The 25,869-nt window shown below is 43.9% G+C and overlaps 2 protein-coding genes across 4 annotated transcripts in view; one reads left to right on the plus strand and one right to left on the minus strand.

Annotated features, from left to right (window-relative positions):
• Positions 1-25,869, minus strand: part of STEAP4 (STEAP4 metalloreductase) — a 224,414-nt gene that overhangs the window by 113,868 nt on the left and 84,677 nt on the right. The window lies entirely within an intron of this gene.
• The window catches only part of ZNF804B (zinc finger protein 804B), a 294,257-nt gene that overhangs the window by 80,924 nt on the left and 187,464 nt on the right, over positions 1-25,869 (plus strand). The window contains exon 1 of one of the 3 annotated variants that reach the window (XM_080975192.1): positions 21,353-22,909. The exons of the other annotated variants lie outside the window; for them this stretch is intronic. Within the exon in view, the coding sequence (XP_080831318.1) occupies positions 22,802-22,909 (108 nt within the window). The 5' untranslated portion in view covers positions 21,353-22,801. Of the gene's footprint in view, positions 1-21,352; positions 22,910-25,869 lie in introns of those variants that run through there. 3 annotated transcript variants of the gene reach the window in all.

A 25,869-nucleotide genomic window follows, 5' to 3' on the forward strand; every position in this document is an offset into this window, starting at 1 on the left:
ATAATTGATTCTGCATCTTGCTAACAAATGCTGTAGAAACTGAAGCATCTCTGGTGCATATAGAACAAGTTGCAAAGGTCACATCCGAGCCACTTCGCATTAAAACAAATCCCCCTCAAAACTTCCATAAACAACCCCCACCCACCCAATCCATCAGTCTGTTAGGAAAGTACATTTTTAACTTTTTATCTTCAGCCATTTTTGGTGCTAAAGTACATGTTCAAAGAGAAATTTCATTAAGGTTTCTATTCACTGGGCCTGAGAAATTGCATCAATTTCTATTTCAATTTGCAGTGCAGTTAATACTTGAGCTTCCTGTTTGTTTTCAGTGTGGCAATTATTCTTTACATTTCTTTTCAGTTTTCAAGTCAAACCCTTTGACGCTCTCTGTAACTGCCCTTTTCGAGTAATAAAAGCAAAAAATCTAGGGATGTGCTTAGTTTACGTGCAGAAAGATCACATTTTTAATAACTATCTATTACACAAATGCAATTATTGGTTAAGATTTTTGATGTTCAGATGATGTGCCAATTTCTTCTATGCAGAAGGTGGTGCAAGGTGGCCTTGTACTTATAATTGGAATTGTATGCCATAATTGAATAAGGCAGAGGCTTTGTTAAATTAGAATCACCTGCATTTCAGCCCCAATAACATTCTCATCTTCATATTCCGTTAAGCCTTAAAAGTACCCCAGTGTATAGTGGGAAACCACTTAATTTAAAAAGCTCATTATAAACTGTAAACAAATCTTTACCTGCAGGAGAACATTGCATTTCCTGAGTTTTCGGGAAAACAAAAAGGGTCCTCTTGGTAATTAAACAGTTGCTTATGCAGTTGCTTTAGAACCTGCACAAACCAAACACCACTAGCACCATTTTTCTTGCACAAGCAAGAAAATCAAAGATCAGTCAGAACACTTTATTATGGGGGCAGGTGGTGGGAGGAATTCAACAAAACTCTTATAATGCTTCTTGCTTTCTTAGATGGAAGGCAGTGAGGAATGTGTGTAGAATCTTACTCATTTGGCACATGGCCTCCCCAAAATGGTTATCCAGAAGGGAGTGCAGCCCTCTGGTTGGAAAAGGGCTCCCACCTCTTCCCTAAAGACAGACAGAAGGCAGGTGGGAAGCAAACAGAGCGATTTCATCGCTCCATGAGGACTAGAATGCCTTTTAATTAAAAGTCACTGTGTCTTTTAATGGCCGTGGCAATCAATGTCATTGCTCAGTTGTCCATGCATCCTTTTTATCTTGCTGTTCCTCTGCGACTATGTGATTGTGGCGCAGAGTATAAAGCATAACTCAAAGAAACATACAACACAGCACTGATTGCTCTGATGGATGAACTTACTGTGCCTTAAAGGAAAACAAGCATAATTTAAAAGGTTTTGATCTATAAGCAGACATCGGCATCATCAGTCAACAGACATCAAGCTGCTGACTTGCCTAGCAACTCAATTTCACGCGTGTTTACTGGTTGTAAGTCCTACTGAAGCCGACAGGGCTTTACTGCTATGTGAGGATGCATAGTATTCCTTCAGATAACATATTCCATAAGGGAATGCAGGCGGGAAAGGCAAGAGAATCTCTTCTTTAAAACACTGTTGATACATCTGTTTTCTCTCCATACTTTGAATTGTTTCACAACACAAACGAACTAGGAACTGTACAGAATACAGAAGTGAAATCGTACCTTCCTAGGGATAAGATAAGAGGATGGGGGGCAAAATGCAGCCCACCCCAGCCTCTCTATCTGGCCCCTGAGATCCTCCTGAAGCCACATCCCTCACCAAGCCTGCAGTGTGCCCTCCTAGGGTGTTTTTGCCTGGCTGAAATCAGCGGCAGAGCATATGCCCACGCTGCCCAGGGCGGGTGCGCTCCCAAGGGGGCGGGGCCCAGAGGGTGCCTTCCCACGCGCCAAGGTTCAGGGTAGGAGAGGGGTGGGGAAGCTGCTGCTCTCCACAGCTGGGTCCGGCAATGGAGCTGCTGCGGCCGGGTGCCCCTCGTCAAGGCTGAGGAGGGCTGCTCTCTGCTGCCGGATCAGAAGAGCTGCTGCTGCCAGGCACGAGGTGTGCCGCCCACTCGCCTGCCATTTTGTCACTCCCCTCAGTCATGACACCCGGGGTGGACCGCACCCACCGCACCCCACTTCCTATGCCTCTGGCTGAAATGTGTCTTTGAACTCTGATAATGCTTCCTGCTTGTCTGGATGATTGTAAGATATAGAGGGGTGTGTAGAAACTAGCCTACTGTACAAAGGTAAAACCCACATTCACCTTACACGACTCAGGATCTCAGTACCTTAAGGACTGTTTCTTCCCATACAAACTGACCCAGACTCTCATACTCTCCAACATTTCTCCAATGAAAATAAGGATGTTCTAAGGAGAAGCAGGACATGCATATTCTAGCATGTTCCATCAGCCTGTGGCATTTATGGTACAAAAGAAAAGGAAGGAGGCTTCATAATGTAGTTTCAATACTGATTAATTTGAGAAAATCTGAACATGTTATAAAAATACATTCTCAGAAGCAGTTTATTTGAAATTTTAAAACTATAGCATAGACACTGTTACACACACACACTTTAATATATTTTTAAATGCCTCACTTTGCAAAATAATGTACGTCTCATCTAAGGAAACTATTAAAAAATACTTTTAATCTTTTTCCCCCAGCACTTTCTCTGAAAGTTGGATATTAAATTAAAAAGTTAACAGCATTCTGTTTTCACAGCTTCTCTGAAAGGTGAATATTAGATAAAAAGTTAACAACATTCTGTTTTCACAGTTTTCCTGAATGTTGAATATTACATTCAAAAGTTAACTATATCCTGTTTTCAAAGTATTATTAAACATACAGTGTTATCTTTCTTTGTGCGTGTCTGTGCAGTGCCTATGGCGCATAACAGGATGCTTTCCTCACCTTTTCATCAGTCCTGTGCATGGCTCAAGTTATTCCTATCCAGACCTCCTCTTCTGCCTAATTAATGGAGCAGTCCCATGAATGTTTGTTATGTCCATCAAGTCTTACTCTTAGGTAAATCACAGCCTATTATGCTATGGCTGAGGGAGGGCTGAAAAGACAGTTTTATTATTCCTGTGGAGATTCCTCCATGTGTGGTTGTAGCATCAGTGGAGGGGAACATTGTGTCCCAGGGTGCAGTCCTAAAACAGGGAAGGCACCCCCCCCCATCCAGGGCTGGCATAGTTTATTCCATAGTATTGGGGAATGTCAAAGGACTGGGATTATCAGGGGAGACCAGGGGGCTTTCCTTGGAACACCCCCAGAATTCAACCCAACCTTCTGCAGCACACCCCATTTTGGGTTCTCTTGACGTCTAAGCTTTGATGTTGGTAAGGTGAACTCCATTTTCTGAGGCCAGAGTGCTGTCTGAGTGAGTGATCTGATTCATCTCATGGGCTCCGAGATGCTCTCCCAGGATTTCAGGGTAAATGTTCAAAACACCATCTGTAGTACAAGTTGTTTTCGGTGAACAAAATGGACTGGCACTTCCACTGGATTCCTTCCTGTAAATTACATAGCCCGTTTCAGCCTAACTTTTCAGGGTTAAGACTCCACCAACTTGTACAATTTCCCACGTAGGGTGTTCATTGCTTGTTTACAATGTAATGAGTGCTTCAGTGGATGCTGGTTGCTGCTAATAGTGTAACCAAATAGCTTTGTAGCCATCCAAGATTGAATTGGTTTTCAGTGTTGAAGTCATAAGAGAGCAGGGAAGGAGATAATTATTTAGCAGAACTACTGCTGCACAGAACTAGTATCATTTAGCTAGGATCTATCAAATGGGTGCTAATGAGAGAGGAAATTGTTTGAAGCTTTTTGATAGAGTAAGCAGATATCCCAGTTAAGCAAGTTTAAGTGTAATAAACTGTAATTCTCTGTTTCCAGAGAAAACGGACTTGATAGCGGACACTAAATAGTACCATATGCCCTACAGAACAGATTTTGCCTGGCAGATGTAAAGACCATCTGTAGATGGGTCCACAAATAAGGAAGCAAACAAGAGCAATTCTCTGGGTATTTCAGGAGATCTAATTAACATATTGTTATGCACCACCCTGTCCTCATTTGTGACATGAAAATACCCTGTCCCTGTTTTAGAATAGCCTGCTCAGTGTGGTGGCCTTGTAGCCTTCTCTGATACAGCCCTCTCTCTGTTCAAGACTATGATAATCTTATATTTAAAGGAGTCCTTTCTTTCAAGGATTTCAATTTAAAGACAAAGAACCATAAGGAAAATAAAAGTAGGGATGGATGATGGGTCTTTTCTGTTACTCATTTTTCCAGTCTTAAATTAAGTTCTCCACAGTTCTGTAGCAATTTGCACTTTAAAGAAAGGAAAAGTCTGTCAACATTTTAGTGTGGATATTTTTTTGCCCATAGTTTCCCTAATCAAATGCATTTTTATAAATTATTTTCATGAATATATGCATTTTTATGCACACTTTATCCTTAAAAAATGCATTTTTGGTGTATATTACTTAACTGAAGAATTGCATTCCAAAATTCAGAAAAGTGCATATTTTGGGGTGGCTGTGTTCAGGTTTCCATATGGTTTTGGAAAATGTGAATTTGTTAAGTTTTGTATTTAAATGTGAAGTGAATTGGATTTCTCCCCAATCTTAATTACAAGGTTTAACTTTTGATACAGAATTTAACTTTTGAGTAGAAATGATGTGGAACGGGGGCTGCTATTGAAGTGGGGAAGGAAGTGAGGGAAACTGAGGCAAGGCATCTGCATGGGCTTTTGAAGAGGTGTAGGAAGTGCATTGCTTCAGCTGAACAGGAGGCAGACAGTGATGGTTTTGGTTTGAAAAACGTATTAAAATGTATTTATTTCATTCCTTGAACCCATAAAGTCTGCAGAGTCTTTGCTGTGATCAATTTGAAACACATGAAAAAAATTGCAAATATGGAGACTTTGGGAACTTATAAACAAAACATTTTATTTAGCTCAACTGGCATGATTATATTCAGTTGTCTGCTTCCCTGGCCCCCTCAAATTATTTAACTGCTGTGACTAATCTGCATGTTGAGAAACCCTGGTGTTAAACATCAACTTTGTAAAAATGCATTTCAGCACAGTGAATTTTGATGCAGCTTCTGACAGTGCCATTGATGGTTTTGATGCTGACTGCAATGAGCTTCAGATTTCGGCTTAAAAACTTGAACCTAGATATTTTTCTCACAGGGTTTATGTTACCTCAGAGCATTATCAGTGGTGGCAACCTAGCTATGGGACTCCCTTCCAAAGGAAACCAGGCAATCCACCTCTTTACCTGCATTCAGGAAATGTGTATAGATTTCTTTAAAAATTTATCTAGGATTTTTTGTCCAGTTTTTGTGCAGCTGTTTTGTGACCAGCTTTAAATTGCTTTTATGTGATTTTATTACTGTGATATGTTATTACTGTTTATAGGTAATTTTGTTATTGATAGCTGCCCTGGGTTCGCTTTGGGGAGGAAGGCCAGGTTATAAATTCAAAAATACCAAGAATGGGAGCCTTGAAGCTGCCCATAACAATTAGCACACACCTGAACATTAGACTGAGCAGGCAGTCTATACGTGTGTCAGATTTATGCAAATCTTTGTTCTCTTTTTGACAATGCATAAGTGGCATCTTACTGGTCATTAATGAGTGGGGGTGTTGATCTCTTCAAAATGCAGGATCGCCATCCTTCTTAAGCCAATGGGCACCTCTGGAATTCTGAGAATCTACTGTGTGCACTAGACACAAAATGGATCCTGTGTTAGGCGTGGCATAACCCAAAATGGCTGCCAAATCTGAAGGAGCAGAGAAAAGGAGTTGCAATGTGGACAAGCACCTCCATTAGCTGCCGCCATCAGGGAGGTAAAAGGCACCTACCTCAGCAACCACCGAGTTATGTCACAGAGAGAAACTCTTTGCACTCCTTCCACTCTGTTGAGAAAACATGTGATGGGTGTATGTTCAGTCCTGGGGTCCCATGCAATGTGGTCGTGTTGAAGAGGAAATGTGTTCAATGTAGCAGAGACAGAACCACTCGGAGCAGGAAAAGCAAACAGCTTCTCATGCAGTGTGAGATTTTTTTGCAGGTGCCATAGGAGGTACTGGTGAGCACCTTGATGCCCAGAGTGATCATACAGAAAACAATGTCTTACGTAGGATTTGAATTAGTACAATAATGGCAAACTGTGTGGTGTCCCTGAAGACCATCTTATGGCTGTATATCAGAAAACCAGGGCTTACTATCATAGAGCATGGAACCTGTGTCTTGTTCTTTTTCTGAGAACACTTGTTTCTGACCATAAGATTGTCTTTAGGGACAACACGTGGTTTGTTGTTGTTTTTTGTTGCTTTTTTTGTTTTTTTCAAAAAAAAATTATTGGTTTTCACAACATTATAAACAAACAAACAAACAAACAAACAAACAAACACATAAGACAAACAAACATAAATCATAGCCTTATTGAAAATTACACTTATTGACATTGTTAAGTGACTTCCTCAGTTCCCCTTGGTTGAATTTCATTGCATATCCTTTTTGTGGGTTTTGGGTTTTTTTTTTTAGTGTTGGCACTCCAAATGTTTCTGCCGGAAGTCTAGGTGCTGTTCTGGCATTACTTGTTTTGTGGCCTTCATTACTGTGGCAACAATTCTGAAGCATACAATTATCTTCCTTCCTGGTGGTGATTACTCCTTTCCATTTCTCCACAAACTGTGATGTCAGAAACCTACAGAGTGGTCTCTGTTAATAAGAGGAAGAGAGAGATCTTAGCTATGCAGTCTAGTATCATGTGAGAATCCTGCTTTCATTCTACAAGGCAGAAATGATCTATAGGATATGGCCATTCTTGGCTTCATGATATTGCAAGCTTTTTTTAAAAGCCCCCCCCCCCTTCTGACACAGAAGAACAGCAGTAAAACAATTTCTCTTTGCCTCTCTTCAAAGAATGAAAAAAAGTTTTTTTCCTGACAGTCAGATTACTCAAATGGGAAAATGTGAATAGATTTTATTTTGTTCTCAATCTGAATGCACAGATAAATCTGGAGAGGCAAGAGCTACAGAAGAGAAAGGAAAAGAAATCAGTTATTTTAACAAGCACACATTAAAAAGCAAAAACCCACAGAATAGTTTTTGATATTCTTTTGCTTTCTCTTCTCTTATAATTGTATCTGTTTCTCATTGCTATACCATTCTTCATTCCAAGCTACTCTGTTATTTCTGGAATTTGTAGAAAGGTTAGTGGGACTCCTGAGTTGTGATTACTTTTTCTAGATGACATTTATTGATCTCATTACCTTCATGCTCATATTTCAAAAAACTTTTTTATTCTGTTACCATTTCAAAGATGACAGAGCCGCTGCAATGTGCAGTGTATTAGAACTGTGTGTAATTAAAATTTGTACTCTGCGCTTCATCAGAAGCTCACTGTCAAAACCTCAGCATGTGTTGTTTACAACTTAGATTGTTATAATTAGAACACAAAATGATTGGTAAAAGCAAGGGGGAAATTTACATTCAACAATAAACATCTATTTTATTTAGGCTGCTCAACAGTGTGGCATCTTCATCATATGGCAAACTGCTATCATAGATCTTGATCCTGTAAAGAAGTTAGGTAACTCTGATGAGTCTCTGGAGAATATGAGGAGCTGGGCACTTAGAAGTAGCAATACTCTCTCTTACTGTGAGGGTCCAAAGTAGCCTTCTCAAACCTGGCATCCCTGCAGATGCTTTAGACTACAATTCCCATCATTCCTCAGTCAGCACAGCTGGGCTCACGAGAGTTGCAACCCACAACATCTGAAGGCACCAGGTTGGGGGAGGCTGACCTAAGGTTTCAATCCTAGCCTCATGATCCTATCAGATCATACATTTTGGTACATGATAAGTGAATAAAATTACATTTTTAAAAGAAATAAATGCACTATAAAAGATATTTAATAATAGGCAAAAATGAATATTTTACCAGAAAATAAATGGAGCGTCTTTGTTTATTAGAAGCAATTTTTTTAATCCACCTGTCCTGTTAAAAAAAGTTCCTGGCACAACTTAGAAAGAACAACATTAAGCCAATACCTGCAGTGGACCTTACAATATAGCAGAGCTTTCCAAATTTTTCATGTTGATGACACACTTTTTAGACATGCATCATTTCACGACACAGTAATTCAGCTTTACTAGCAAACTGGAGCAAACTTTCCACCCCCAGGAGGAGAGTGGGGAGCGTTTGTGCTACACACTGCAGCCGACACACTAACGTGTCACGACACACAGTTTGGAAAGCTCTGCAATATAGAATACATGGCACAAAAGGAAAAGGGGTTGGGAGGGAGGAGGAAAAAAGCAAACATGGCACTAGTTCTTAGCTGACAAGGTTATTATAAATGACCAGCTGGAACAGAAGCACTTCAAGAAGAAGAGGAGCCAACTGATGGAGTGGCTCTGCTTTCCTTCTCCCCGTCTGCTATAGCCTGCTGCCAGATCACAGTTCATGGAGGAAGGAGCCTGAGGGATCTGGCTTCTCAGCAGAGCAGATAGTACCCTTGCTTCGTTTCCTTGCCTCTGCCACACCAGCTCAGCAACCTGACAATTTGTTGGTATGCTCTAGTTCAGGCATAGGCAAACTTGGCCCTCCAGATGTTTTGGGACTACAACTCCCATGATCCCTAGCTAACAAGACCGGTGGTCAGGGATGATGGGAATTGTAGTCCCAAAACATTTGGATGGTCGAGTTTGCCTATGTCTGCTCTAGTTGGAGGCAAGTAGAAGTGTGTCCAGATGTGCCCACATGCAATGCCTGAAATGTTAAGGGCCAAAACAACTATTTGCTTATTTTTTTTGTCACGGACAGAAAAGCTCTGACACATTGAAAACAAAACTTTATCATGCTGGTTTTGATTGTACGAAGACTTCCCCTGCAGGGATCCTTTTAAAAAAACAAAACAAAACACTCCCTCCCCCATTCCTTTGCTCCAGGGTTCTGAAATACACCAAGTGAAATATTGCTGTCAAGCTAAAACCTCTCCTGTGTAAGATACTTTCTTTTGCAAAAGAACTTTAATTATCTTAAATCCATCCAAGCTTTTTTTCTAAGACAATATATTGCTTCTTGCAGTCCCAGAACAAGGCCATATTCACCTATTTCACTCTCCTTAAAAATCTGTTGTCTGCTTGAATTTCCCTCATTCACCTTATATGATTTTGGCTTACTCATCGTTGTTTTTCTGGGAAGGTGTAATATTACTTGCTTTTTAATCCAAATTTATAGCATTTGGTGTAGCTGCTGTGACATTTAGGTATTTCAAGCTTAGTGTGCATGTGTGATATTATTATTTTAGTCACAACGAGAAAGTGATCATTATCCACATCTGCCTTATTATATCTTATTATATTTCGGACCATCTCCGTAAACACTTGTTATACCTATCAACCGAAACGTAACAGTCGGGTAGTTATAAGTGTGGAGACCTTGCGGCAGTCACTGTCTCTGAGCCTAAACTACCTCATAGAGTTGCTGTGTGACAATTGGCCATGCTGGTTAGAGCTTGATGAGAACTGCAGGCCAACAACATATGGATGGCCCCAGATTCCCCTTCTGTGCCATATAAGCAGGGAAAGAGACCCGAGAGTGGAAAAGGAGAGGAGTAGAGTAGAGATCAACAGGTTTATAGAAGAGGCCAATTATAAATAGGGAGAAGTGTGGCCATCAGAAGGTAGTGAGTCCCGAAGAAGAAGAAGAAGAAGAAGAAGAAGAAGAAGAAGAAGAAGAAGAAGAGTTTGGATTTGATATCCCGCTTTATCACTACCCGAAGGAGTCTCAAAGCGGCTAACGTTCTCCTTTCCCTTCCTCCCCCACAACAAACACTCTGTGAGGTGAGTGGGGCTGAGAGACTTCAAAGAAGTGTGACTAGCCCAAGGTCACCCAGCAGCTGCATGTGGAGGAGCGGAGATGCGAACTCAGTTCCTCAGATTACGAGTCTATCGCTCTTAACCACTACACCACGCTGGCTCCCAAAGAAAAGTGGTAGCAAGAAAGAGGGAGGGAGAATAGAGAATAGAGATGTGAGAAAGAAGCATTAGCTAAATTCTGTTTTAGCTAGTAAAATGATACTAGCTAGTATTCTTCAATAATGCCTTTCCAGTCTGAATTGTATTATTCTTTTAAACTAATTGGTTTAATGTGGACTCTGTCTCCAGATTGTACTATAAGGACAGGCAGGCTAGGAGCACATAATCCACATATTCAGGGAGACATTAAATAAATTTGTAGAGTACAGAGGAAAAAATAGGAAGGTGGTGCATAACAATTTCATCAGTAAGTTGAACAAATGCAGCTGACCCAGAAAGCTGGTATTGTAAATGTCATTAAATACCATGCTGTGCCACTCCAAGGTACTCCTATTCAGGGGGTATATTATCATTTTCACAATCACTGTAGTTACACTGTAACAAGGCAAAATAGCACAACCCAGTTATACCCACAATGCCCCAGGTATATAAAAATATATACGTAGGCAACTGGGTGATTGTGGGATCAGATAGATAAGAGCCTAGATATCTAGGAATTTTAACAAAAACCCTGACTGGAAGCAGTTTTAACTTCAGGTTATTTGGAATTATTTCAGTATGCTATGTTGAAAAGGGAAATGGTCCAAATGAATCAACAGCAAAAGATGGAAATGTACTAGAGCTTGTTGGCTATTGATGGGCTCAGCCAAGGAGCCCTGTTGATCACACACTGGGTCCATCCTCCCTAATGGCTGCTGGTCCAAGATATTAGATACATGTTTAGGGAAGTTTTTAATGACTGATGTTTTAATGTATTTTTAATCTATTATTACAGTCAGGTGCCGTTGGGCCATTTATTCTATATTCAATGGATTGGGGCAGTGTACATGGTTTCCCTCTTCACAACAACAATGTGAGATAGATTAGGGAGAGCAAGAGAGTGAAAGAGCACCTGCCTAGATCTGGGGAACCTGTGGTCTTCCAGATATTCTTTTAGGGCTCCAGCACCCTCAACCAGCATGGTCAATGGTCATGGATGATTGGAGTTGTAATTCAAGAAACACTTTAAGGGCCAGAGGTTCCCCTACTTGGCCATAGCCCATAATCTTTCATGTCTTGGAAGGGAATGTGTTCCTTGGGCCAAAAAAGGTTCCCTATTGCTGTGCTGGTGGGTTGCTCAAGAAAAGTGAAGCTGAATGGAAAGGTTGAGAAAAGTGAAACTTTTGTCTATGAAGGCTTGCAAGTCCTTTAGCATGCAGAAACTGTTGGGTTTGGAACTTAACTGGTTAAGTTGTTCCCATGATGCCTCAACATTCTGACGTCAGCTTTCGAAGCTGGGAGGAGCTGGGAGGAGTTACGTTCTGTTCCCCTCTGGTCTCTGTGAGAAAGAGGTCGCGGTTTGTCATGGCTGCGGTGAGCCCAGGAGATCCCTGGGGAATGTCGGAATAAAGAACTGAAATAGACAAACCGGGCTCTGTGTGTTTGTCGGAAGCTAAGTGGAAGCTACGTGACAGCTTTGACGCTGTGCTAACTCTGCTGAGGCGTGACTGGAGCTACCGGAGACGGAGCAGAGTCTTCGCAGGGAAGTGTGCCGGACCGGCCATAAAGAGCTAATTGGGGACCGTAAATCAATTAGCGGGGTCACGCAAAATCAACTTTTGCACAGGTTATGGACCCTTAATCACCGATCGTAAAAACTGTCACAGGAACGCTTTGAAGTGCCGGAATGCGTTTGAAGTTGCGGCAGGAGGTGGTGAGATTTTTGCCTGTTGCTAGGAGGCAAAGGAGTAGCTGCGGAGCTAAGAGCAGCTGGCTGAAAGACGCAAAGTGTTTGCCTGTGTTGCTGCAGAGCTGAGAGCTGGGAGCAGCTGGAAACGGGTGCCGGATAAGCTGGTGAGTAAGCTTGGGGCCCCGGGAAGACGATGGCAGACAGCCAGGTCTTGGAGGACATTGCGTTTCAAAGGCTCACTCTAAGAAGTTGAGCAAGGGCTATCTGGGGATGTGCTGCGTTTGCTGTGAAGCTTCAGCAGGAGACCAGAGCCCTGGAGAAGTATTGAGAAAAGCCTAGAGATGGCTGGAGCCCCTGTTCCTGATGTTTTAGCCTCAAGGAGTGCTAGTGAGCAGATCGGGGGGGGCGAAGGATTCCAAAGGCAAGTGTAAAGGCTTGTCCACTGTGCGTGCTGGAGTGGAATGTCAACAAAGCAGGTTCCCAGAAAGCCGCAGTGGGAGCCAGGTCAAAGGGGGCGGAGCTGGCAAGGAGTGCTTTTCCGGAAGAAGGAGAAGGAGGCCAGCTGGGAGGAGCCCCGGGCAGTGTTTTTCCACTGGAGTTCGTCGTTGCTGCCCATGGAGAGCGGAGACAGCTGGGCAGGAAGGTCCCAAGGTCAACCAGCTGAGTTCTCATGGGAACCAGTCTCGGAGAGGAGGCCAGCGTGGGAACGCAAGGGAAAGACGTGGCTCAGACACTGGGGAGGGTTGTTTTCTTATCACTGCTTCTATGGCAACTGTGAAGAACAACTCCAGCCAGGACACGGTGACGCGCTGGGTTTTGGATACGACTATTGGTCATCACCTAAGCAAGCCTGCTGGCGAAATGCGGAACTGCAGGGCTGTTTCAACAGGAACAACTGTGATGTTAGCAGACGGAATGAGAAAGTCGGTTTCTGCTGTGGCTAACATGTCTTTTTCTCCATTACAGGAGGAGCTAGAGGTCTACGTTGTGCCGGGACTGAATTGTTGTTTGTTATCTGTATCAGCTCTAATGAAGCAGGGGTACAAAATTTGCTTTGAAAATGACACCTGTTCCATTTTCAGAGGGGGGAAACAAGTGGCCAACGTGAAAAGGGGGCAGAACAATCTCTTTGTTCTGGAGTCACCTCTGGAGGGTGGTGGGAATGCTGGAAAAGCACAGGCGCAGTGTGCTAAGGTTCCCAGTCATGTGCAAAAGCTGCACAGGTGCACAAAAGGGTACAAACTCCGGAAATGTGGGAGGTCCCTAGGGTGCAGGGCATGCAAGGGTGCACAGGTACATGGTTTTCCCGGGTTTGGGAGGGTAGCCAAAGAGCCCTTTGAGCTCTTTGAGGCAGGTGGTCCAAAGGTTCAGGAAATGATCTTCTGTGGGTATGATCCTGCAACCAATGGGTGGAAGTTTGCATACCCAGTGGGTGATCAAACCAAGCTGCTGGTCAGTAAGCAGGCTGAGTTCTGTGAACAGGATGGGTGTTCAAGGCTCAGGGATGGTCCTGATTTTCTCTCAGAATGTCTGTCTGTTTCTGAGGAGGAAAGGGAGCCAGAGGCTGATCCCGGTGATGGGGACCAGGTCCAGGATCAGGGTTCAGAACCCGGTGATGGGGACCAGGTCCAAGATCAGGGTTCAGGGCAGGTCTGGGCATCTCCAAAGGTTGTGAAAGGAGTGTCCAGGTGTGAGGCTTCATCTCCGGTTAGCGTAATGGAGAAAGCTCACAAACAGGGTGTCAAGTCAGAGGGGGAAGGATCTGACGGAGAAGACACAACTGCTGGCCCAAATGGGTCAGTAGGGTATCAGGTCACAAGTGCGTGGAAAAGTGTCGCACAGTGTGATTCTGGGAGTGTTGAAGGGGTTCAACAGGTGCCTGGGAAAGATGCCGGGAAGGGGCACAAGGCAAAGGGAAAGGTGTTGAACTCAAAAAGGTCTTGTCAGAATGGTTCGGCAAGAGGGGGTGTTGGGTTTGGAACTTAACTGGTTAAGTTGTTCCCATGATGCCTCAACATTCTGACGTCAGCTTTCGAAGCTGGGAGGAGCTGGGAGGAGTTACGTTCTGTTCCCCTCTGGTCTCTGTGAGAAAGAGGTCGCGGTTTGTCATGGCTGCGGTGAGCCCAGGAGATCCCTGGGGAATGTCGGAATAAAGAACTGAAATAGACAAACCGGGCTTTGTGTGTTTGTCGGAAGCTAAGTGGAAGCTACGTGACAGCTTTGACGCTGTGCTAACTCTGCTGAGGCGTGACTGGAGCTACCGGAGACGGAGCAGAGTCTTCGCAGGGAAGTGTGCCGGACCGGCCATAAAGAGCTAATTGGGGACCGTAAATCAATTAGCGGGGTCACGCAAAATCAACTTTTGCACAGAAACATGAGAGCTATGGAGGAAGGAAGGAGACAGGCTGGCAGACAGACAGACAAGTAAGCTGTCTTCTTTCATTGTATCCCTCCTGTTCTTACATGTAGAAACTTGTTCATATGCTCCCACCCAGCACTGTCACTGTCCCAGAAATGAAAGTGTCCTGTCTTAGGAAACCAGCCAAAGGACACGTCATTCTGAAACTGAAGTAGTGGAGTTGGAGCGCAGCTAGCGTGGGTAAGGCGGCTAACAGTGTTTTCCAGCACTTGATGTACTGCTCTACTACATATAAGACTTTCATTAAAAAGAGAGATCAAAGCCAGTGGTACCACCAGGGAAGGACATTGAGGCAGACATCAAGGGCCTCTCATGATGACAAGGCAGATGTTGGCCTACAAGGGCACGTCTGCAACTTCCTCAAGGTCAACAGGTTCAGCCCTGTCTGCTCTGCTGGGAGTTTAGCTTCCAGAGTTACTTTGCAAGGCTGAAGTGAGCAGGAGGTCCGCGAAACACAGAAGGGGCAGCTTCCTTCATTAAACATGACCTTCTAAAGAGAACCTCCCTCCTGAAAGACAATTGAGAGTTTGAAATAACCTTAACCACAAAGCAGTGTAAGCAGCTCTGCAGCCCTCTTTTTAAATGCCCAGTTAATTAATTGGTTATTTCTATAATGCCCTTCGGTCACATTCCCAGAGTGGCCTTGGTTTCTCCTCAGACTTTCAGTTAGGTATGAGCAGTCCATGTGTGTGTGTGTGTGTGTGTGTGTGTTCGTGTTCTTATAAGTGCCATCTCCAACTCCTCGAAAGATTCCATCAACGGTGTCTCCGAGAAATTTTACACATCACTTGGGAAGACAGGCGAACTAATATCAGTGTACTGGAAGAAGCAAAGATCACCAGTGTTGAAGCAATCATTCTTCAACATCAACTTCGTTGGACTGGTCATGTTGTGCGGATGCCTGATGATCATCTTCCAAAGCAACTACTCTATTCCGAACTTAAAAATGGAAAGCGTAATGCTGGTGGTCAACAAAAGAGGTTTAAAGACTGTCTCAAGGCAAATCTAAAAAAACATGTAGTATAAACACTGACAACTGTAAAACACTGGCCTGTGAGCACTCCAGTTGGAGAACAGCCTTTACCAAAGGTGTCATGCACTTTGAAGACACTCGAACTCAGGACGCAAGGGAGAAATGTGCTAAGGAGGAAGGCACGCTTGGCAAATCCACACCGTGATCAGCTCCCGCCCAGAAAACAGTGTCCCCACTGTGGAAGGACATGTGGATCCAGAATTGGCCTCCACAGTCACTTACGGACTCATTGTTAAAACTGTGTTTATGGAAGACAATCTTACTCGGCTACGAGTGATCGCCAAAGAAGAAGAAGAAGGGGGAGGAGAAGGAGAAGGAGAAGGAGAAGAAGAAGAAGAAGAAGAAGAAGAAGAAGAAGAAGAAAGTAGTGCCACACTTTTTAACAACAAAAAAGAGGTCCCAGTACTGCATACCTTTGAGTACCCCCTGAAAAAAAGAAGCACTGAATGAGTGCCAAAAGGATATTGATAGACCTGCTCTTTCCCATTTCCTCCACCCATTGTTTAAAAGTTGTCTAAGCTAGTAGCCATCACCATCTGTGGTAATCTGTAGTAATGAATTCTGTTAAGTTAATAAATGTTAATTGGGCATGGAAACTGTAGAGTAAATAAAAACATGACTGGAATCGCCAGGGGTGTAGCACTTCTTTCTCTGACATTTTCAGTACCCTTGGATGCTACAGAAATGCCAGGAGAACATATCCCCGTAACCAAAACGTGCAAAAACGGTCCATAACTGTTGGAAAGGTGAAAGGACAATGCAAACCTTTATTGTGCCCCTCCCTTTTTTAACTGGGACCTCACACTGAACGATGGCTCGTGCATTTTCTAAATAATAATTAAAAAGAAATGAAAATAAAAGGTACTCAAAGTCTCGTGACCCTCTATATAAGAGCAGTGAAGGTGGCTGGGTTGCTGGGGGAAAGTCTGCCATGTGACCATGTGGTTTCTCTGTTGGATACCATGAGCTTAAGTAGAAATGAGGAGATGATTTTCCCTTAAAAAATTAGGTCACTTTTCAGCATCTCTTCTGCTGCTTTCCCATCTTTTGTTACGGAGTCAGACATTAATATTACAGCACACATTTTAGCTGAATAAGGATTTAGCATTTGGTTTGTAAAATGGAGATAATAACATTCACGTCAAGAGACTGTGAGGATTAATTAGCTTATGGAGTAAATTCATGATAACAAATGCTAAGTACTATTCATAACAGTAATAAAAACCTTTTTAAAACTGAATGGACAGTTGAGCAAGTGAGTCTTTTGCAGTGATTATTCTGCTCCAGCCCTTGTTCTAATGCCTAACCTTTCACTGCCTTGGTTCAAAGTAAATTTACTAGATAAGAATGTGTGGTGGTGGAAGAAATGCTCCCTGTAATGATACTGATAGCTAGAGAGCTTTGCGGGTATTATAATCACAGGTTGCCTTTGATAAACAAAAAGGTACAGGAGGACCACAGTATTAACATACTGTCTTAACATACTGTCACAATTATTCTGTGCTTGTCCATCTAGCTAGCACCTTCTTCTTTTTGATAACGGCATCTCCCAAATACATTCTAAATAGTAGTTAAAGTCTAATATTATGGTTTGGCCCTCTATGCCATTTACTGTGGCAAGAAAGGTAGTATCAGAGCTTTGGGGAAGATGCTTAAAGGTTTTAGAGAGCTACAAGAAGCTTGGAAGAAAAGGGAGGGTAGAAAAGGGAGAAGGAGCTATCCATGGTCCTTACCATCCTAAGGATGGAGCACTAACATCAGCCTAGTAAACTGGCTTTGCCCCAGCTGCTTTGCATGCAAACTCCACTGTAGCCACTGCAAAACAAAAATAATTCTGCATGTATATGATCTGTATATGATCAAGCTGCTTGCAATATTTTCTTGCTCCCTGGAGATTACTGGGTTATAAAATGGCCTAACTTATCTTAGTGTTCAAATTTCAGTTGATCCCTACAGAGATAAAAAAATAAGACCAACTAGTGGCAGTATATTTTCTTTCTTTCTTTCTTTCTTTCTTTCTTTCTTTCTTTCTTTCTTTCTTTCTCCCTCTCTCTCTCCATACTGCCATTCTGTGAAACCATCAGACCACTGTACAGTAAAATATGTTGTATAAAGAGACTTTGCTCAACAAAAGTGTTATCTATTATCCATAGATTTAAGTTTAGATTTTTCTAAAATGTATGGATCACTTCCCACAACAAAAAGTCCTTGTGCAGCTCTAATCAGGTTAGTGGTCCTTGCAAAGAAGTTTTTGATGGATTGGGCCTATTGTCAGTTAAAGGTTTAATAAATCAAGTTATATCAACATTGCATAGTTGCTGCAGTTCTTCACAAGATGAAGAGGGGAAACGACAGTTTAAAAGACAGTTCCTTCAAAACAAGATAGGCAACCTCATACTGGCACTATTCCTGATTAGTCAAAACAGTTCTAATATAGTCCACCTGAACTTCCAATGTCTACTGATAAGGGGCATGTATGTGCAGTGCATATCACACAGGTTCAATTTGTATCAATGCACATCACCCCTGTATAAATAACCCATGAGGTCATTGCCAGAGGAGGCTTTTCTGAGGTCAGGAGCAGAGTTTCCTATGCAGAATTGGCTTCCCATCTGTATCTTCCATTCTTGCCTTAATCAACTCTGCTCCTTGCTAAAATAGCTTACAATATCCAGTATTCTTCCTCTCTCTCTTTTGCACATGAGCCCAAACTGAAAACTGAACAAGGCATGCTTAGCATGAATTATTAGTATTGTTCCAGTGTTAGTTTGAAAAGGTAATCAACCATGCCCACTTTACATTAAGAGGAAAATGAAAAGGTAATAATTAAGGGTCTTAATAGTCAGAACCTTTTCCTTTTAAAAAATAAATTGCAGTCTGCTTTTGAACAAATACACCAATTCAATCATAGCACTTTTGATATCTTTAAAGATTGCTATCTTTAAGTAAACAGAGAAGTTTGCTTCTGATCTTTCATTCTCTCAGCTACATATCAATCCTACATCAAGGTTTCCCATGAATACCTTAGGACATGCAGCATCAAAGTTCTTGGTGGATGTATGTACAGTATGCATTTTTCAAAATGTTTAAAATCCTACCACCATAATTCTGAGAGAATGAGTACTTATGAACGGCAAGTATGCAGTTGTGGATGGGCTTTTAAGTTTTGCATCTCAAGCATTCAGGTCAGTGGAAAAAGTAGGCAGGTTACATGTATGGTACTGGTAACGTATAATTCCACAAAGCATTTCATCATCTTTGATCTTAAAAGTTTCACCATAATTATATTTCTAGGCAGGAGGTAAGTGAGCTACTTTTAGCACAGATTATGACCAGAATGATATGTGTGTCTCAAATTAAAGCCAAAGGGCATAAATAGCATGATCTTTCTTTTTAAATACTTTGGAGTAGTAGTAATAATAATAATAATAATAATTTATTTATACCCCACCCATCTGGCTGGGTTTCCCCAGCCCCTCTGGGCAGCTCCCAACAGATTAAAAACAGAATAAAACACCAAACATTAAAAACTTCCCTAAACAAGGCTGCTTCGGATGTATTCTAAAAGTCAGATAGTTGTTTATTTCCTTGACATCTGATGGGAAGGCGTTCCACAGGGTGGGCACCACCACCAAGAAGGCCCTCTGCCTGGTTCCCTGTAACCTCACATCTCACAGTGAGGGAACCGCCAGAAGGCCCCTGGAGCTGGCCCTCAGTGTCCGGGCAGAACGATGGGAGTGGAGACACTCCTTCAGGTATGCTCGGCCAAGGCTGTTTAGGGCTTTAAAGGTCAGCACCAACACTTTGAATTGTTTGGAGTTATGGGGGCTTAACAGTACAGCCACACTTTAGCTTAATTCTGATTGTTAAAGGATGTGTTCCTGTGCAATTTTTGTTTATGGTGGTAGTTTCATAATTATATAGACACATCTGGGAGAATGGGTTGCCTCCAGTTAATTGCTGAGACTGTGTGGGGGCTTTAACCAAATTAGCTGAATATATGCAGTATTTACACTAGGGCTGCAGAGACATTGCTTGTGTATTGAAGAAAGGAAGCTGAGTTTGCATATCAAGCTAAATGAGATTGATGGTGTGTATACCCTGCAGAGGAGAAAAATAGCAACCTGTTTTCAACTGCTTTAATGTTGGAAGCATTTCATGCTTGCAAAACTGTGTCAGTTATTTAGCTTGTAAATTGCTCCTTATATGCAGGCACCTACCTACCTTCCAGAAATTAGGTGTGTGTGGGGGGGGTAGTGGATGTGATGATCATTACAAGTAAAAAATTGATATTTTATTTTATTTGAGAACTTGATTATCCCTGAAATCCTCTAATTTTTTAAGTTTCCCTTTCATTATTAGAGATTCTGCTTTATTTCTACTGTGGGTTCATACTCATGTGGAAGAAAATATTGGTGGAAAATGTTTTGCACGGTGTTGGGAAATGAATTACTCCTCAGCTCTTTCTGTTTGGTTTGTCTTGGGCTTGTGGTTAGCAAAGATTGCAGAACAGAAATAAAAATACTTCTAGAAATAAAAATTGGGCTCAGGTCTGTCTAGAAATGTCAGGAAGGTTTTCCTTATGAACTTATGCAGCTAGACTATTACTCCATTTAACTGTATTCTGAGTAGAAACAGCTCTCCAGATATTTCCCCCCAGCATCTGACCTACTCAGGGATGAGGGAAATGTGTTCAGTTTATTTAGGCTGCAACCCTATGCCTACTTACCTGGGAATAAGTCCCATTGAATTAAATGGAACTTGTTTCAGAATAGACATGTGCAGGATTGCACAGTTATTTGTTTATTTTGAATGTTTATGGGCTATTAAACATTACAAACTTTCATAGCGGTGTATACAACAATAAAAATAATCACAGGTTAAAAAGCAATAAAGCAGTTCTCAAAAGAGAAATGTGGTACTGCCTGTAGTCTGAGTCAACTTTCCCTTCTGAGAATGTCTGTTAAAAAAAAAAAAAGGTTTTAGCATATGATAGAATGTGTACAATGTCAGGGCCTGTTTAACTTCAGCAACAGTTGGTGAATTTATAAACCATCTCCTAGTATAAAAGTCCTGAGACGGTGTACAATTTTGAGTCATGAAAACAGAAGAATAAAAGAATAATGCAACATTGCAGATGCTGATTTCACTAACAACAGTAAAATCCAGAAGCCATAAAATAAAAATTCAAAACCCCCAACAACCAAACTATAAAATGTACTGGCATACCTGGCCAAAAGTGGGAGTCTTTGCCTATTGCCGAAAACACATCAAAAATAGCACCAGGTAAACTTCTCTGGGGAGGGCATTCCATATGCGGGACACCACGCTCAAGGAAAAGTTCTGCCTATTTCCATCTGCCTAACTTCAGATGGCGGTCCAGAGGAGAATCACTGATGAAGAAGGAAGTGTTTGGGCAGGCCCATGTGGTAGGAAGTGCTCCCTCAAAAAGCCCGATCCCAAGGATGCCTCTGAATGCCCATTGCCGGGGAATGACAGTGAGGGGCTACTGTACTCAAGTTCTGAGGAGGTAAACAGGATGTTGGATCAGATAGGCCTTTGGTCTGGTCCCGCAGGGCTCTTTATGCTGTTTATAGGTTACATTTGAAAACCAGCCAGGTGTAATAATGGGTCAGACTAGGACTGGGGAGCTTCAGGTTCAAATCACCCATAGCTGCCAACTCTCTGGGGCCCTGGGTGCCTGAGCACCCAAAAAATTCCCCACGAAAGGGCCGGGCACCCACAAATTTCGGTGCCAGGGCCATGCACACCACATGACACCCGCAGCCCTGGGCACCCACAGTCACATGGCCACACTGGCCCTCCTGAAATCAGCCATGATTCTCCCTGACTAACCTGGAGCCAGTCCCTACCACTCGGCCTAACCTACCTCACACGGTTGTTGTGAGGAAAAATGTGGAGAGGGCATGTGATGATAAAAGTGTCCCACAGGTTTTAGCTTTTGGCACAAACTATCACTGGACCAAGAGGGCTGCCATAAGAGTTGAGTTCCCTCTCTGCTCCCCCAGTCCCCCCCCCCCAACACCCTGTGATGCGCTTGTTAACTTATTTTTAAACGATGCGAAGCAGCGAGGTTTTATAGCGCGAAGCAAGAGTTGGAAGTTCCAGCCAGCATTTGCCATCCCTTCCGTTCCCGCCTCTTTCTGCCACTAATCCTTTCGGATCTCGGGCCTTATTCTGGCGCTGGCATTTCCCGCCTTCAGCCCGGAGCTGAAGGGAAACGCAGGAGGCAAAGCTCCTTGACGAGGCAGGGAAGCTAATTCAAGGGGAGTTCTTGGCGGCGCCTTTCGCGGGATGGTGAGGGCGGCCCCGTGAGAGGAAAACGGAGCGAGAGGAACGAGAAGCAGAGCGATTGTCAGGCGGCGGCGCCGGTGGGGTGGCGCGCGTGTCCTGGGGGAGATGCGGGATTCCATCTCGTTCCGCTTAGGACGGCTGCTCCGTCTTTTTGACGTGGATATGGAGCGTTTCAAAGCCCCCCAGCCTACAAGGAAAACAACACCGCCTCAATGAATTTAGGGACGGCAAGAAGAGGCTTGAGGACGTGGAGCGGCGCAGGATGTGACTCTCCTTCCTAGACCCTGAGCTGCCCAAGGCGTGTTTATTTTTGGGGGGGGGGGCGAGCTGCCAGGGGTTCCCTTCACGTCTGAGCGATTCCCGCCTCCTCCACTGAGGCGAATGCCTGACTGCTTTCCCCTCCGCTCTCTCGAGAGGGAGGGAGGGAGGCAGGAGGAGAAACGCGGGACCGTCGACCTCCACCTGCTGCCCCTTTCCAAATTCCCACTGGGCGGCCATTACTGGGGCAGAGGGGGATCAAGCGCTGCTTGGCGCGCGCCCTCCGTTCCCTCCTTCCTCCCCCCTGCCCCCCGCGGCTCTCTCCCACGCCAGCTCGCGCGCGCGCTAAAAGGTGAGGCGGCGGGAGTCTCTGGCTGGCTTTGGCACAGCCTGCAGCGAGCGGCGTGCGAGGGACTTTGTGGTGCCGGCGGGGACTCATCTCTCCAGCCCTCGCCGCGGCGCCAGGAAAAGCGATGGGGAGCCGCTGCTGCTGCTGCTTCTTCCGAGAGCCTCCCCTCTGGCTGTTCGTGCCTCCATAGGAACCTGCTCTGAAGAGAGCGAGCGCGGAGGAGCGAGTCCAGAAAGGGGGTGGTGGGTGGGGAGGAAGCGCGGCGGCGCCTCCCATCCTCCCGCCAAGTTGCGCGCTCGCTCTTTCCATCTTTTCCCCGTCTCTTCTTTGGCGGAGCTACCCAGAGGAGCAGCATGTGGACTGGCTCCCCGGCTCCCTACAGTGCGCTCGGGCTGCTGCTCCTGCTGTTGCCGCCGCCGCTGCTTCCTTCGACACAGCCTGCTGTTGGCAGCGAGAACCCGGGCGCTGGATGAGCGAGAGACCGGGGGCGGGCGGGTAGCGGCTGCTGCGCCTTAAGGGGCTCTGCTCCCGCCGAGAGCAGGAGGAGCGGCGGCGCTGGGCGGCTCTTGCTGCTGCTGCTGCGGAGGATCCCGTCCGCTTCCGCCACGCGCCCCCCTCCAGATCCGGCGTCTGCTGGCGGGCTGACCCACTGCCCCGTTCTCAACCCCGCCCGGACCCGCATGGCGTGCTACCTGGTCATCAGCTCCAGGCATCTCAGCAACGGGCACTACCGGGGCATTAAAGGGATCTTCAGGGGACCGCTCTGCAAAAACGGCTCGGCCTCTCCGGTAACTGGCACCTTACTCCGTCTTCGGTCTACCTAGAGCAGGCGGCATAGATCTAGATAGGGGCGCACGTTTCTCGTAGGAGCGTCTGGGGTCATCTACGGGGGGCGGGGAGAAGACGCGGGCACTTTTGCTGCCTTGGGTCCATTTGGTTACATCTTGTTGCTTAAGCTGGTTTAAGGGGAGGGTAAGCTTCTTGAATGTTTCTGCAAAGTTTTCTCCTTCCGAATCCACCGGCGAAACAGGCTTAAGACTCGGGGGTTTAGGAGCGTATCGGTTGTCTTGGTGAGGAATATAGATCGGATTACTTAGGGGAAAAGGGTGTTTGGCGCTGTGGCTCCGGTGAGCCACAGATGGACACGGTGCTGGCAGAAAAAAGTTAGAGCGACTTTGATATGTGGCCGCGGAAAGTTGGTGGAGAAGAACTCGAAGCCTTGTGGGTGGGGGTAACAGGAGTAACGGAACGTTAGACGCCAGAAGAAAGCCGTGGGAGCGTCTGGGAGTGACCACTGAAAATGACAAGAGTTGTCCTTAAGGCCATATAGAGAGGCAAAGGAAAGGAAACAAGCAGTATGTGGGCCAGAGAGAATGATAGTGGTGCTTAGTGGAATTAATAGAATGCTTAAAGGAAGAGGGGTTTTTTTGTTTTGTAAAGTCTTCTTATTTATTTTAAAGTATTTTCAGCTGCTTTTTAAGGCTCACAAAATAATGTACAAAAGAAAATTGACACAGGCAGAAAAAAAACAAGAGGAGGAAACCTCAGGTAACCTTTTTCACAACCAGGGCTTGACTTTAATCCCAGCATGCATTACAGGAATACTTTGAAATGTGTTTTACGTCTCTGTTCTGCTTTCCTAACATTTTCCTCCTCCTTTCTCTTGTGTCTGCCTCCTTGACAGTCTAAGCAAGGTCTACTTTTCTTAACAACAAGAGAGTTCATTTACTTTTTCTAAAAAAAAGAAGTTAGAATATGCAATATGAATATGGTGACGTTGCACCTTAGATTGGCAGCAAGATGCCGAAGGGGTAGATTGAAGAGAAGTGCCTTAGAGCATGAGTAAGATGCCAGTTGTGCTGAGGTGATTTACAGTGCAATCCTATGCAGGTTTACTCCAAAGGCCTCTTAGGTTCACTGGGACATAGTTCCCAGTGAATGTGTATAAGCTGGTGTCTTCATGCCCAGAATAGGATATAAACTCTGGTATAAGAAAGATCAGGGAAATATTCTGTTGCAGAACGACAGTCTAGAAAGCAGAATTAGAATGCCAATAAATGGAATCTCTGAAAGGACCCCCTCTTAATGACTGGGGTTTTACTACAGAATAATAAAATCCAGAGGTTGAACGATAGTGCTCATTGCAGGATGACAGAAGCACGACATATCTTTAAAGTTTTCAACAGTGACATGATAGTTAGATGACATTTCACAAGCACAATCCTTGCACTATTATAGTAGATAGGTGGGAGCTGTCTAGGGTTGCAAATGCCCATCCCTGAGATGCAACCCACCATTGTGAAGCTGTTGGAGAAGTGTTCTCCAATAGGGAGTGCATATGATGCTGAGAAGAAAGTTCCATGGAATTGGATATAATTGAACAGGTGGCAAAGCTAAAGTGGGTGCAGCTATAAATGAGAGACTGTAAAGAAAAGAAAGTGCTAAAGTGTAAGGAAGGTACAGTGCTCTGGTTGGAAGCAGGATGCTTCCAAATGCCAGTTGCTGGAAACTTCAGGAGTGGAGAGGATTGTTGCACTCACTTCCTGGTTGCTGGCTTCCCACAGCCAACTGGTTGGCCACTGTGAAAACAGGATAGTGGACTAGATGGGCCAATGGCTTGATCCAGCAGGGCTGTTCTTCCCCGAATGGGAAGATTGTGGAAAAAGTGAGCGAAAGCTGTGCTGAAAGCTATGAAACAACTGCAAAGACAGCTTTGTAAACTGCAGAGGAGATTTGATGGGAAACAGTTGGAATTATAAGGAGAAGGTTATTGGTATATGTTGGAACTGATGGAATGTAAAAGAATATGCTCCAAGGAATGAATACTGTAAGATGTGGGTTAATTTTGAGCAAGGAGCATGATGCAAAGGGTTTTTTAAAATTAACTAATTGCCAAGCTATGGCAGCTACACAGACAAATGACCGCTGTGGTGTTAAGCACCAGTTAGTTGTCGTTTTAGTGCCAATAACTGGTGAAAATGAACACAATGGGCTAGTGACCCTTTACCATATGTATCTAATTCTGAGCTCCACAGCATTCTCTTCTAAGAAGTATTTGAACTTTAGAAGTTCGTTTTGCTATCTCTTCTCCTCTGAAAACTGTTATTCTTCTTGTAGGACTCTGGGCACTGTAACTTCACATGAAAAAGTAAAAGTTGTTGTGGTGTCCCGTCGTTTTAAAAAATCCAAAATTAGGGCAGTTGGGTTGGCCTAATAAAAGGCACTTCCCTAAATATGGGTTTTGTACCTCCACATGTTTCTTCTCGAACATTAAAGAAAACATATTCATAAGCACACAGTTGCACACTTGCATTTTGTGAGAAGGTTCTAGTTTGTTCTTTATTCCAGTATAGCAGCTGAAATATGTACACACAATGTACACACAATGTGTAACCCGTAGTGCAGCCAGATTAGTAAGGTACACTGCATTCATTTATTTGTTTGTGTTTGTAGACCACTTCCACTGATAATGTAGAACAAATAACCACACTTAAACCAAATACCATAAAACTGTAGCACCATCTATGTACAGAGTGCTTTACAATGAGCAGCTTTGACAGGTCCCTTCTCCAAGGGCTTATGATCTATAAATAGAGAAAAGGGAGAGAACAAATGAAGGGGGGAGGAATGGAGGCAGGGGAAAACAGGAAAACAATATGCTATTATTTCTGTTATGCTTACTTTGGCTTAGTTGAGTTGTCCTTCTGTAATCCTCAAAATTGACCGATTGAACTTGGGGAACTTACCC

This window comes from Podarcis pityusensis (genome assembly GCF_964106645.2).
Source record: "Podarcis pityusensis genome assembly, chromosome: 12".
In the NCBI taxonomy this organism is placed as follows: domain Eukaryota; kingdom Metazoa; phylum Chordata; class Lepidosauria; order Squamata; family Lacertidae; genus Podarcis; species Podarcis pityusensis.